The sequence below is a fragment of the Symphalangus syndactylus genome, chromosome 12 (genome assembly GCF_028878055.3).
Source record: "Symphalangus syndactylus isolate Jambi chromosome 12, NHGRI_mSymSyn1-v2.1_pri, whole genome shotgun sequence".
In the NCBI taxonomy this organism is placed as follows: Eukaryota; Metazoa; Chordata; class Mammalia; order Primates; family Hylobatidae; genus Symphalangus; species Symphalangus syndactylus.
Window position 1 is genome coordinate 139,650,447 of NC_072441.2, and position 13,731 is coordinate 139,664,177.

The following is a 13,731-nucleotide window of genomic DNA, read 5'->3' on the forward strand; positions in this document are numbered from 1 at the left end:
CCCCCACCCAGTGGGAGGACCCCAAAATCCTGTAGGGACAGTTTCTTCATCATAAGAAGCACACAGCCCCATCTACTTTCCCCAGATCCTCCTCCCCAGGCTTTGACACTAAGAGCAGGGCTGGAATTGGGGTTCCTCTGCTTCCCTGCAGTGACCCCACCCCTTGATCCTAAGGGTCTGAGTCAATTCCCTTTCCCCTCATCCTCCACATGACTTTGACACTGAATTCAAATAAACTTGAGCTCCATTTGTGCTGTGGATGTTTCCAGGAAAAGGAATGGACTGAGAAGAAGGCAATGACTGTTTCTGGCAGGGGTTTACATATGCAAAGTTGAACTGGTCATTAGGACGGCCACTTCACTTGGGGAAAGAGGAAAGGAAACTGTTCACAAGTCACAACAGTCACCCCCTCCCCAGCACTGAAGGCCCATTCCTTCAGTTTGGGTCAAAGCTTGAGATAAGGTGTATTTATTAAAATAGTTCAGAAAGTAATTCACTAACTCCATAGATAACTGTGTGCCAGAAACTGCTGGTGTGTTGATGAAAAGGCATAGTCCTGTCCAACGGGAGCTTACAGCTTAATTAAATGGCCAATAGGCCAAGTGAGAATGATCCTAGCATTCCTTATCTGAGCTGGGTGAGCAATCACAGCTCACTGCAGCCTTGAACTCCTGGGCTCAAGCAATCCTCCCACCTCAGCCTCCCAAGTAGCTGGGACTACAGGCATGCACCACCATACCCGGCTAAATTTTTTTAAATTTTTTTTAGAGATGAGGTCTCAAACTCCTGGCCTCAAGCGATCCTCTCTCCTTGGCCTTCCAAAGTGCCGGGATTACAGGCATGAGCCACTGTTCCCAGTCCCTGTGCTGTCTCTTTTTGTCCATCTGGGGTAACCTCCTTATCTTAGATGGGAAAATTGAGTCCCAAGGGAAGAAAGGTCTTGGCCAAGGTCACACAGCCAGGCGGATCAGGGGAAGGACGTTGCCGCACAGGAACAGTGTCATAAAGTGCGTTCAGGCCGGGCGCGGTGGCTCACGCTTGTAATCCCAGCACTTTGGGAGGCCGAGGTGGGTAGATCACGAGGTCAGGAGATCGAGACCACGGTGAAACCCTGTCTCTACTAAAAATACAAAAAATTAGCCGGGCATGGTGGCGGGCGCCTGTAGTCCCAGCTACTCAGAGAGGCTGAGGCAGGAGAATGGCGTGAACCTGGGAGGTGGAGCTTGCAGTGAGCTGAGATTGCACCACTGCACTCCAGCCTGGGCGACAGAGCGAGACTCCGTCTCAAAAAAATAAAATAAAATAAAATAAAGTGCATTCACACCCAGTAGCCTCAAACAGCTCTGTGTGGCAGGAGGGCTGGGTGGGACTGAGGAGGAAATAGGGCAGTGCGTGGCGGTATAAATGGCCCAGGAGTTGCAGTCAGACTTTCAGTGGAGTCCCAGTGTTGCCACCTGCTAGCTGCAGAACTTAATGTCAAACTGCTTACCCTATCCAAGGCTCAGTTTCTCCACCTGGAAAATGGACATAATGGTTCTTCATAGTCTGGTTCTCCCTCCATTAAACCAGGAGAGGGTAGTTATTTTAGGGGAAGAGTTTCAGTAGAGGTCCGGGTTATCTACCCTGGAGTGAGAAGAGCTGAGGATGGAACTAAGGAGAAAATAAAAATGCATTATATTCTTCCCCTAAGATAAAATGTGACCATCTTCCTTCTGGGCGGGAAGCTCTGGCCCCATGACCTAGAGGGCTGGGGATGGAAGTGAGGGCAATCATTAGAAAACCTTTCTGGTATAGGGAGCCCAGTGTACCCCAGGACCTAAAGGGTTAACGGGGATGGAGAGACTCCCCACCCCACGATTGACTTGGGCATGCTGGGACTTGCAGGCTGAGTGACCACTGTGTGGCGCAGGGGGTGTTGGGAAATGTAGTCACTGTCCCGGAACCTGGGGCAGTGGAGTCCTGTGCGCCCTGTGGTGACAGCTCAGGAGGTAGGTGACAATGTCAGGGAGCTGTGGGTGGGAGCAGAGCAGGAAAGCCAGGGCAGGGCTGGGCAGGAGGGAGTGGGCAAGCTGAGGGCTGGGACACCCCCCACCCCCGGCCTGCAGCTGATGCAATGGGCCTGCTGGGGCGGGGGTGAAGGGAAAGCAGCAATGGGATGCTTCCTGTCTCCAAGGAAAGAGGAATGGGACCCTCCTGAATGACAGTAAGGGGATGTTCCCTGAACCCCACACAGACACACCACTGACACCTCCCAGAGAGGCGCTAGCAGAACAAAAACTGTCCCCAAAAGAGAGGAAGAGCCCTGTCCTAGGAGCAAAGGGACCAGATCCCCTTCTCCAATCCACACACCCCACTTCCAACAAGGATAGACCACACTCAAGAGCAACTGGATGCCCTCCCAGACAAAGGCAGTATAGCAAACTGTAGATCCCAGCGGGGCAAAGGGACTGGACCCCTATCCCTAAAAACTGAAAGGCCTATTCTAGGGAGGACAAAGAGGAGGAGGAGGAGGATCAGGCCTCCCCAGTACCATCTCCCTCTGCAAAGGCCCCTCCCTCCTGCCCCCCACTCCTCTGAGGCAGTTCCATCACCCCATGCGTAACTTGTTGACCAAAGGGGGCTCCCATCTCCCCTCCCACAGGGTGTGTGCGCTCAGCAGGGGCCAGCATGGACCAGTCTGTGGCAATCCAGGAGACGCTGGCTGAGGGGGAATACTGCGTCATCATATCCTTCCTGTGCTAACTGCAGCCCGGAGCCTGCCCTGCCTTGGGAAGAGGAATGGAAGGTGTCGAGGTGTCTATCCCCTCTCCTGCCCCTCTGAACCGTCAGGGGAGAAGGAAATCAGTATTTACTAAGTACTTACTGAGTCCTGGACTCTCCACCAGATGCTTTAAATATGCAGTTATCCTCCTAACTCCCTATAAAGTTGGGGATTATTATCCTCATTTCATAGATAAGGAAGGCTTAGAGAGTGACTTACCCAAGGCCACACAGTGAATCTGGGGGGCAGGGGAACAGAGGGAAGGTGGGACAGCCTGGGTCGGGAGAGGCCTCGCTTCTGGGTTGTCTTCCCTTGACTCTGAGCCCCAGGCGGTGCAAGGTGTGCTGTGTGAGGGGGACAGCCGGCAGAGCCGCCTCCTGGGACTCGTGCGCTACCGCCTGGAGCACGGCGGCCAGGAACACGCGTGAGTGAGGGGCTTGGTCCCCACCTGTCTGGGCCATGGGGTTGTTCATCACTGCACCCTCCAGCTGAACTTCAACCGTTCCTCCAGGGCAGGGTCTGAGTCTCCTAGAATAATTATCACAATAACAGTTAATATTTTTTGAACACTATATTCTAAACCCTGCACAGGTACTAACTCATAATCCTCAAGATCTAAGGAGGAAGTTTCTTGAGAAGAGATAGTTTAACATACTAGTCCAGATCTTGAGCCTCGTGGTCCAAATGCCTGGGTTCAAACCCAGGCTTTGTTACTAACAAGCCACATGATCTATTGTTTGTTTGTTTTGAGACGGAGTCTTGCTCTTCGCCTAGGCTGGAGTGCAGTGGCGTGATCTTGGCTCACTGCAACCTCTGCGTCCCAGGTTCAAGCAATTCTTGTGCCTCAGCCTCTTGATGAGCTGGTATTACAGAGGTGCCCGACACCATGCCTGGCTCATTTCTGTATTTTTAGTAGAGACGTGGTTTCACCACGTTGGCCAGGCTGGTCTTGAAGTCCTGACCTCAAGTTATCCACCTGCCTTGGCCTCCCAAAGTGCTAGGATTACAGGCATGAACCAGCGCGCCCAGCCTCACGTGACCTTTCCTTTAGAGACGGGGTCTCTTTCTGTCACCCAGGCTAGAGTGCAGTGGTGCACTCATAGCTGCACGCTGTAACTCCTGGCCTCAAGTCATTCTCCCGCTTCAGCCTCCCAAAGTGTTGGAATTTTAGGCATGAGCCATCACACCTGGTGGAACCACATGATCTTGAGCAAGTTGTTTTACTCCTCGATTTGTCCATATTAAAGAGTAAAGTGAAGGCCGGGCACGGTGGTTCACGCCTGTAATCCCAGCACTTTGGGAGGCCGAGGCGGGCGGATCACGAGGTCAGGAGATCGAGACCATCCTGGCCAACACGGTGAAACCCCGTCTCTACTAAAAATGCAAAAAATTAGCCGGGCGCAGTAGCGGGCGCCTGTAGTCCCAGCTACTCAGGAGGCTGAGGCAGGAGAATGGCGTGAACCCGGGACGCAGAGCTTGCAGTGAGCCGAGATCGCGCTACTACACTCCAGCCTGGGCGACAGAGCGAGACTCCATCTCAAAAAAAAAAAAAAAAAAAAAAAGAGTAAAGTGAGTTAGGCCAGGTGCAGTGGCTCATGCTTGTAATCCCAACACTTTGGGAGGCTGAGGAAGGAAGATTTCTTGAGCCTAGGAGTTCGAGACCAGCTTGGGCAACATAGTGAGACACCCCCTCCACCCCCCGCCCACCAGCTCCATCTCTACAAAAAATAAGCAAATTAGCTGGGCGTGGTGGTATATGCCTGTAGTCTCAGATACTCAGGAGGTTGAGGTGGGAGGATCATATGAGCCGAGGAGTTTGAGATTACAGTGAACTATGATTGCACTACAGCCTGGGCAACACAGCAAGACCCTGTCTCTATAAAAAAGAAAAAAAACTAACACCATGGAGTTCGTAGAAAGTGCTCAGTAAGGCCAGGTGCAGTGGCTCACGCCTGTAATCCCAACACTTTGGGAGTCTGAGCTGGGAGGACTGCTTGAGCTCAGGAGTTCAAGACCAGCCTGGGCAATATAGTGAGACCCCTATCTCTATTTCAAATGATTTAAAAAATATAATAAATAAAAAAAGAAAGTGCTCGATAAATGTTGTCTAGTAACACCCACATACCACACAGAAGCAGAGAAAGAGTAATAGTTGTCAAAGGTCTCATAGCTGGTAAGTGACCCAGGGTCTAGGAGCTGGGAGGGGGGGGCCTTAGACATTTTCTGATCCATTACCCCACTTTTACAGATGGGAAAGAGGTTCAGGGAGAGAAGTGGATAGCTAAGGTTGCACTGTTCTTGTCACATACAGTGCTAGAATGCACCATGGTTAGATCAAACATGTGTTTGTGTTTTACTAACAATCAGGGGCTCCTGCAGATGAGAAAAGTTCTGGTTTGATGACCTCATCCATAAAACTGCAGTCTCTGATGGGCACCATAGACAGAGATGGCATGAGGAGTGTGCCTAGCCAGGGCACCACCAGCACAGTGTTAGGGACCAACGAGGGAGTGTAAGCACCCCGAGGCCTCCAAGATAGGGCTGAGGGACAGCCAGCGGGCCCCCTCCTCACCTCTGCTTCCTGCCCTTAGTCTCTTCCTCTATACGCACCGGAGGATGGCCATTACCGGGGACGATGTCTCTCTGGACCAGATAGTGCCAGTCTCGCGGGATTTTACGCTGGAAGAAGGTGCCACAGGGGGCTGGGTGGTATGAATCCTCTCCTATGGGCCCCCAGGTCATCTTTGTCCTTGATGGGGGGGCAAGGGGGAGTAAGCTCAATTGCTAAGGGCATTCTCATTTCCCTCCCCACAGTGTCCCCAGATGGCGAACTCTACATCCTTGGTGAGTGGTCCTCTTGGTCTGGGTCCCACTTGGGGCAGAGGGTGCCTGATTTTCGGAGAGAGAAGAATGGTGTAAAGTAAGAGCACCCCCTGGTAAACTTATTGCAGCAAGTAAGACCCTGTAGGATCTGGCACAGCCCATCTCCGTGGGCTCATCTCCCATCACTCTCCTCCTTGCTGCTGTTTCCGTCTCCCCCGATATCACAGGTTCTCACCCCGGAGCCCCTACACACGCTGTCCCCTCCTCCTGCAAGCCTCACATCTCTTCACCTGGCTAACTCCTACTCAGCCTTCAGGGCTTCCATTCATGCGTTTCTCTTCCCAGGCAGCCTTTGTTAAACCCCTGAAATTAGGCCAGGTCGGTGGCTCACGCCTGTAATCCCAGCACTTTGGGAGGCTGAGATCACAAGGTCAGGAGTTCAAGACCAGTCTGACCAATACGGAGAAACCCCGTCTCTACTAAAAATACAAAATTAGCCAGGCGTGGTGGTGCATGCCTGTAATCCCACCTACTCGAGAGGCTAAGGCAGGAGAATTGCTTGAACCTGGGAGGCGGAGGTTGTGGTGAGCCAAGATCGCACCATTGCACTCCAGCCTGGGCAACAAGAGTGAAACTCCATCTCAAAAAACAAACAAAACCCCCCCCCCAAAAACCCTGAAATTGTTTTGTATCCCATGGATACATGTGTCTGTCCCTCCCTCCCTCCCTTCCTTCCTCTCTCTCTCTCTTTCTTGACAGAATCTCACTCTGTCACCCAGGCTGGGGTGCAGTGGCATGATCTTGGCTCACTGCAACCTCCACCTCCCAGGTTCAAGTGATTCCCCTGCCTCTGCCTCCCAAGTAGGTAGGATTACAGGCACCCACCACCATGCCCAGCTAACTTTTGTATTTTCCGTAGAGGCGGGGTTTTGCCATGTTGGCCAGGCTGGTCTTGAACTCCTGACCTCAGGTGATCCACCTGCCTCGGCCTCCCAAAGTGCTTCGATCATAGGTGTGAGCCACCATGCCTGGCTTGCCTTTTTCTTATTTTTGCCAGCCTCTCTCAATCAGTGATGTAATTCTATATATTGACATATTTAATGTCTGTCTTCTTTGCTATACAACAATAATAATAATAGAAGCAAATACTGGCCAGGCGCGGTGGCTCACGCTTGTAATCCCAGCACTTTGGGAGGCCGAGGCGGGCGGATCATGAGGTCAGGAGATCGAGACCACGGTGAAACCCCGTCTCTACTAAAAAAAAAATACAAAAAATTAGCCGGGCGTGGTGGCGGGCGCCTGTAGTCCCAGCTACTCGGAGAGGCTGAGGCAGGAGAATGGCGTGAACCCGGGAGGCGGAGCTTGCAGTGAGCCGAGATTGCGCCACTGCACTCCAGCCTGGGCGACAGAGCGAGACTCCGTCTAAAAAAAATAAATAAATAAATAAATAATAATAATAATAGAAGCAAATAACGAGTCAATGATTATCCCATGCCAGCATTGTGCTAGAAGTTTTACATACACCAAATCACGCTTTTCTCTTTTTTTTTTGAGACAGAGTCTCGCTCTGTCACCCAGGCTGGAGTGCAGTGGTGCGATCTCAGTTCACTGCAAGCTCCACCTCCCGGGTTCACGCCATTCTCCTGCCTCAGCCTCCCGAGTAGCTGGGACTACAGGCGCCTGCCACCACGCCCGGCTAATTTTTTGTATTTTTTTTAGTAGAGACGGGGTTTCACCGTGTTGGCCAGGATGGTCTCGATCTCCTAACCTCGTGATCCGCCCGCCTCGGCCTCCCAAAGTGCTGGGATTACAGGTGTGAGCTACCATGCCCGGCCTAAATCAGGCTTTTCTCACAGCTCTATGAGGTTATCACTGTTTTCATCTCCATTTTATGGACAAGGTAACTGAGGCCCAGAGAAATTAAACAGGTTAGTAAGGGGTGGAACCAAGATTCAAACTCAGAGAATTCAGATTCTAGAGCCCACATTATTTTATTTTATTTTATTTTTTGAGACAGGATTTTGCTCTGTCACTCGGGCTGGAGTGCAGTGGCACAAATATGGCTCACTTCAGCCTCAACCTCCTGGGCTCAGGCGATCCTCCCACCTCAGCCTCCCAAGTAGCTGGGACTCCACATCTGGCTAATTTTTTATAGAGATTGGGCGGGGAGCGGGGGTTGGGTCTCACTGTGTTTTCCAAGCTGGTCTCAAACTCCTGGCTTTAAGTAATCCTCCTGCCCTGGCCTCCCAAAGTGCTGGGATTACAGGCATGGGTCACTATGCCCGGCCTAGCCCACACTCTTAATCACTCTGCTAGGTTGCTTCTGTTTGTCTGTTAGTTCAGCACACGGTTTGAGTGCTCACCATGTGCCCGGTATTGGGTATATGCTATGAATAGGGAAGCCTTCTACAGTCTAGCTCCCTGAGATGGGCCCACACGTATCCTCTTCACCATGGTATTCCCTGTGCCTATCACACTACCTGGCACAGTCAGGTAGACTGACCCATGGACATCCCCTCTTGTCTGCCTCTATGTGCTTTTCATTTCATTAGGAGGGGAACAGACTACACATCCCAAGAACCTGTTCTCTCCCACTTCCATCTAGTACTGCAGTTGAGGCTTATTGACTTTTCAGAGCCTTCGTCTGCCTCCTCTATAAAGAGGGGATGATGTTAATTTGGAACTCAGGGTACAGAGGGTTTCCTTGTTGTCCCAGCAGCCGTCCCAACTAAGTTGCTTAAGGGCTGAAGGGGCTTTGGGAGTCTGGGTTGCTGATTCTCCATTCTGAGGCTTAGGCTGCGTCAAGCACTTAGCTCCTGGCAGCCAAGCGTTCATTTCCTGCCTCCTTTGTGCAGGCTCAGATGTGACCGTCCAGCTGGACACAGCAGAGCTTAGCCTCGTATTCCAGCTACCCTTTGGTTCACAAACCAGGATGTTCCTCCACGAAGTTGCCAGGGCCTGTCCAGGTAGGTAAGACCCCAGGCTTCCGGGTGTGGGTGGGTGGCTGGGTATTCACCTACCTTCTCCAGTTGACCTTCCACCCTTTGGACTCCTACCCCATGGTTTCTGTGTCCTTTCGAAGCTGCTGGTGTAAAGCCATAGTGCCCCCAGGCTGCCAGCCAACCATGGTGTTTGCTTTTGTGTTTACAGTTTCTGGGTGCAGTGGCTCACAGCTGTAATCCCAGCACTTTGGGAGGCTGAGGCAGGCGGATCACTTGAGGCCAGGAGTTCAAGACCAGCCTGGCCAACATGGCAAAACCCTGTCTCTACTAAAAATACAAAATATTAGCTGGGCATGGTGGCGGGCACCTGTAGTCCTCACTACTCAGGAGGCTGTGATGTATTCTTATTATGAAATACCATTTAGAATTGAGAAGAACAACAGCATGGAGTGACATACAACATCATTAATGAATCTCCCGAACAAAATACTGAGCAATACAAGTCAAAATATGTGTTTTATGATTCTATATACATAAAGTTTAGAAACAGGCAAAAAAAATAAGCTTTCTTCTTTAGGGTTGCATACTTAAGTAAGGAAAAAAAATCTAAGGAAAAAACAAAGCAAGGAAGGTATTTGTAGAAAAATCAAGATAGCTGGGCATCGTGTTATGCCTCTATAGTCCCAGCTACTCAGAAGCTGAGGTGGGAAGATTGAGCCCAGGAGTTCAAGTCTGGCCCGGGCAACACAGGGAGACCCCATCTTTTAAAAATAAATACATAAATAAATATCAAGATACTTACTACTTTAGCTGAAAGTGAGAGGTATATGATGGGGAAGAGGAATGCCAGGGGACTTCTGGGGTGTTGGCACGAAGTTGCCAGGGCCTGTCCAGGTAGGTAAGACCCCAGGCTCCCGGGTGTGGGTGGGTGGCTGGGTATTCACCTACCTTCTCCAGTTGACCTTCCACCCTTTGGACTCCTACCCCATGGTTTCTGTGTCCTTTCGAAGCTGCTGGTGTAAAGCCATAGTGCCCCCAGGCTGCCAGCCAACCATGGTGTTTGCTTTTGTGTTTACAGTTTCTGGAGTTGAGTGTTAACTACGGCAGGACCCCTTTGCTCTCCTGGCTCTGGGCAGGGTTGCACAGGATAGGTTGTGACTGTGATGCAGAATCTCTTACAAGTTGGCAGACTAAGCAGCTTCAGGCGGCCCAACTTCCCTCTCTCTGCCACCCACAGCTAGAACTCACAGCTAGAACCATCTGTCATATTGGCTCTCCTGCCCTTGAACCCTGCTGTCACTCACTGCCGCTGAGAAAATGGTCTAGCTTTGGGCTAGCAGTGAAACGTTAGTGGCCTCTAGGACAAAATTTGTTTAGAATGGGACATTAGCCCTGCAGGTAAAGGAGAGTTTGTGTACAGAGCACAGGATTAGTCCTAGAACATGCAAATTCAAGCCAACAGGTGCTGGGGCTTAAATGTTTACCCAGCACTTTTAGCTGTTTGCTTTCAAGCTATCTCTTGTCTTTGTGGCAACAGGAGAGGGCTGGTCTTCTCTGTCGTCTTGCTGTGGAGCCTGAGCCTCCAGGGGCTTCACTTTATTTTGCTTGCTGTGCCAGGAAGGGGAGTGCCCTTGGATTCAAACTAGGGGATAAGGGAAAAGGAAGCAGAAGAAACAGCTAGGCTTAGTAGCTTGCTTGTAATCCCAACTACTTGGGAGGCTAAGGCAGGAGGATCACTGGAGCCCAGGAGTTCAAGGCTACATTGAGCTATGATTGAGCCACTGAACCACAGCATGGGTGACAGAGTGAGACCCCTGTCTCTAAAAAATAAAATAACAGGCCGGTGCGGTGGCTCACACCTGTAATCCCAGCACTTTGGGAGGCCGAGGCGGGCAGATCACGAGGTCAGGAGATCGAGACCATCCTAGCTAACACAGTGAAACCCCGTCTCTACTAAAAATACAAAAAATTAGCCGGGCATGGTGGTGGGCGCCTGTAGTCCCAGCTACTCGGGAGGCTGAGGCTGGAGAATGGCATAAACCCAGGAGGCGGAGCTTACAGTGAGCCGAGATTGCGCCACTGCACTCCAGCCTAGGGACAGAGCGAGACTCCATCTCAAAAAAAAAAAAAAAACAAAAAACAAAAGGAAGTAGAAACATGATTATAGAGCCTTGAATGCCTGGTTAGAGGTTTATTTATTTTATTTATTTTTTTGAGACGGAGTAAGTTTTGCTCTTGTTGCCCAGGCTGGAGTGCAGTGGCGCAATCTCGGCTCACTGCAATGTCCACCTCCCCGGTTCATGCAATTCTCCTGCCTCAGCCTCCTGAATAGCTGGGATTACAGGCGCCCACCACCATGCCTAGCTAATTTTTTTTTTTTTTTTGAGACAGAGTTTCACTCTTGTCGCCCAGGCTGCAGTGCAGTGGTACGACCTTGGCTCACTGCAACCTCTACCTCCTGGGTTCAAGCGATTCTCCTGCTTCAGCCTCCCGAGTAGCTGGGATTACTGGCGCCCGCCACCATGCCCAGCTAATTTTTGGATTTTTGGTAGAGACACAGTTTCATCATGTTGGCCAGGCTGGTCTTGAACTCCTGACCTCAGGTGATCCACCCGCCTCGGCCTCCCAAAGTGCTGGGATTACAGGCATGAGCCACCACGCCCAGCATAATTTTTTGTATTTTTAGTAGAGACGGGGTTTCACCACGTTGGTCAGGGTGGTCTCAAACTCCCGGCCTAAGGTGATCCACCCACCTTGGCCTCCCAAAGTGCTGGGGTTACAGGCATAAGCCACTGCGCCCGGCCAAGAGGTTTGAAATTTATTAAGCAGGGGGAAATTTATCTCTAAATCTTAAAATAATAAGGATAATATATTTTATGATTATTAATAGTAGTTGTAGGAGGTATAATAATAGAAGTAACACCAAAGAGCCTGGGCTTTGAAGCTATACAGCCCCTTGAGTTTGAAACCCATCTCTGCCAGTACCTAGCTGTGCAACTTTGGGCAAGCTACTTCACCTCTCTGAACTTTAGTTTTTGTAGGCTTCTGTATGTAATGAATACCTTATTCATGGGGTTGTGAGAATTAAATGAGATAACACATGTAAAAGTGCCTACCACATAGCAGGAACTCAGAAAATGTTTTTCCCCTCTACAAGAAGACCCGTAGCTCACATTCATTGTTGATTTGGCATGTGTTAGGCACTATTCCAAGAACTTTTCACACATTATCTCATTTACTCCTTTTAAAAAAATTTTTTTTGAATTTAATGATAACTTTATTTATTTATTTATTTGTTTATTTATTTATTTATTTATTTTTGAGACAAGAGTCTTGCCTTGTTGCCCAGGCTAGAGTGCAATGGCGCGATCTTGGCTCACTGCAACCTCCACCTCCCGGGTTCAAGTGATTCTCCTGCCTAAGCCTCCCGAGTAGCTGGTACAGGCGAGTGCCACCACGCCCAGCTAATTTTTTGTATCTTTAGTAGAGACGAGGTTTCACCATGTTGACCAGGCTGGTCTTGAACTCCTGACCTCGTGATCCACCCACCTCGGCCTCCCAACTTGCTGGGATTACAGGCATAAGCCACTGCGTCCGGCTTTTTTTTTTTTTTTTTAGACCAAGTTTCACTCTTGTTGTCCATCTGGGCTGGAGTGCAATGGCACGGTCTTGGCTTACTGCAACCTCTGCCTCCAGGGTTCAAGTGATTCTCCTGCTTCAGCCTCCCAAGTAGCTAGGATTACAGGCACCTGCCACTATGCCTGGCTAATTTTTGTATTTGTATTTGTATTTTATTTTATTTTTTGAGACAAAGTCTGTCTCTGTCGCCCAGGCTGGAGTGCAGTGGCACAATCTCAGCTCACTGTAACTTCCGCCTCCTGGGTTCAAGTGATTCTCCTGCCTCAGCCTCCCGAGTAGCTGGGACTACAGGCGCATGCCACCACATCTGGCTAATTTTTGTATTTTTTGGTAGAGACAGGTTTTACCATGTTGGCCAGGCTGGTCTCGAACTTCTGACCTCAGGTGATCTGCCCACTTTGGCCTCCCAAAGTGCTGGGATTACAGGCGTGAGCCACTGTGCCTGGCCAATTTTTATATTTTTACTAGAGACGGGGTTTCACCACATTGGCCAGGCTAGTCTCGAACTCCTGACCTCAGGTGACCTGCCCATCTCAGCTTCCAAAAGTGCTGGGATTACAGGCATGAGCCACCTTGCCCAGCCTCTCATTTACTTTTTTTTTTTTTTTTTTTTTTTTTTTGTGAGACGGAGTCTCGCTTTGTTGCCCAGGCTGGAGTGCAGTGGCGCCATCTTGGCTCACTGCAACCTCTGCCTCTTGGATTCAAGTGACTGTTCTGCCTCAGCCTCCTGAGTAGCTAGGATTACAGGCGCACGCCACCATGCCTGGCTAATTTTTGTATTTTTAATAGAGACGGGGTTTCACCATGTTGTTCAGGCTGGTCTCGAACTCCAGACCTTGTGATCTGCCCACTTCGTCCTCCCAAAGTGCTGGGAATACAGGTGTGAGCCACCGCGCCCGGCCTGGCCTCATATACTCTTTACCACGATCTTACAAGGGAAGTATTATCGATGTGTCCATTTCATAGATGAGGAAACTGAGGCTCAGAGAGGATAAGAGCGTTGCCTGAGTACCTAGCTGGTAAATGATAAAGCCAGGATTAGGCAGGATTATATAGTTCTACTCTGGGCCAGGCACGGTGGCTCATGCCTGTAATCCCAGCATTTTGGGAGGCCTAGACGGGTGAATCACTTGAGGTTAGGGGTTCGAGACCAGACTGGCCAACATATAGTGACAGAGTGAGAATCCATCTCTCAAAAAAAAAAAAAAGTTCTACTCTAGAGCTTGAGCTCTTATGTATTTTGCTCTACTGCTTCCTTAGCTCATGGTACCCTCTCCCCTATAAACAGCCCAGGAAGGCTTCATGTAGGAGGTGAATTTTTTTTTGAGACTCCCTGGCTGGAGTACAGTGGCATGATCTCGGCTCACTACAACCTCCGCCTCCCAGGTTCAAGCGATTCTCTTGCCTCAGCCTCCTGAGTAGCTGGGACTACAGGCGCCTGCCAACATGCCCGGCTAATTTTTGTGTTTATAGTAGAGACAGGGTTTTACCATGTTGCCCAGGATGGTCTTGAACTCCTGACATCCGGTGATCCGCCCCCCTCGGCCTCCCAAAGTGCGGGGATTA

General features: G+C 50.3%; 1 protein-coding gene across 7 annotated transcripts in view; it reads left to right on the forward strand.

Annotated features, from left to right (window-relative positions):
• The first annotated feature begins 1,907 nt into the window (after window positions 1-1,907).
• The window catches only part of INPP5B (inositol polyphosphate-5-phosphatase B), a 93,035-nt gene continuing 81,211 nt past the window's right edge, over window positions 1,908-13,731 (forward strand). For 4 of the 7 annotated variants that reach the window (XM_063627896.1, XM_063627899.1, XM_063627897.1 and 1 more), the window contains exons 1-6: window positions 1,924-1,988; window positions 2,642-2,724; window positions 3,091-3,185; window positions 5,353-5,450; window positions 5,576-5,605; window positions 8,440-8,550. In XM_063627896.1, the coding sequence (XP_063483966.1) occupies window positions 2,668-2,724; window positions 3,091-3,185; window positions 5,353-5,450; window positions 5,576-5,605; window positions 8,440-8,550 (391 nt within the window). In that variant the 5' untranslated portion in view covers window positions 1,924-1,988; window positions 2,642-2,667. Of the gene's footprint in view, window positions 1,989-2,641; window positions 2,725-3,084; window positions 3,186-5,352; window positions 5,451-5,575; window positions 5,606-8,439; window positions 8,551-9,401; window positions 9,421-13,731 lie in introns of those variants that run through there. The other 3 variants (XM_055255245.2, XM_055255246.2, XM_055255249.1) reach the window with 3 other exon arrangements.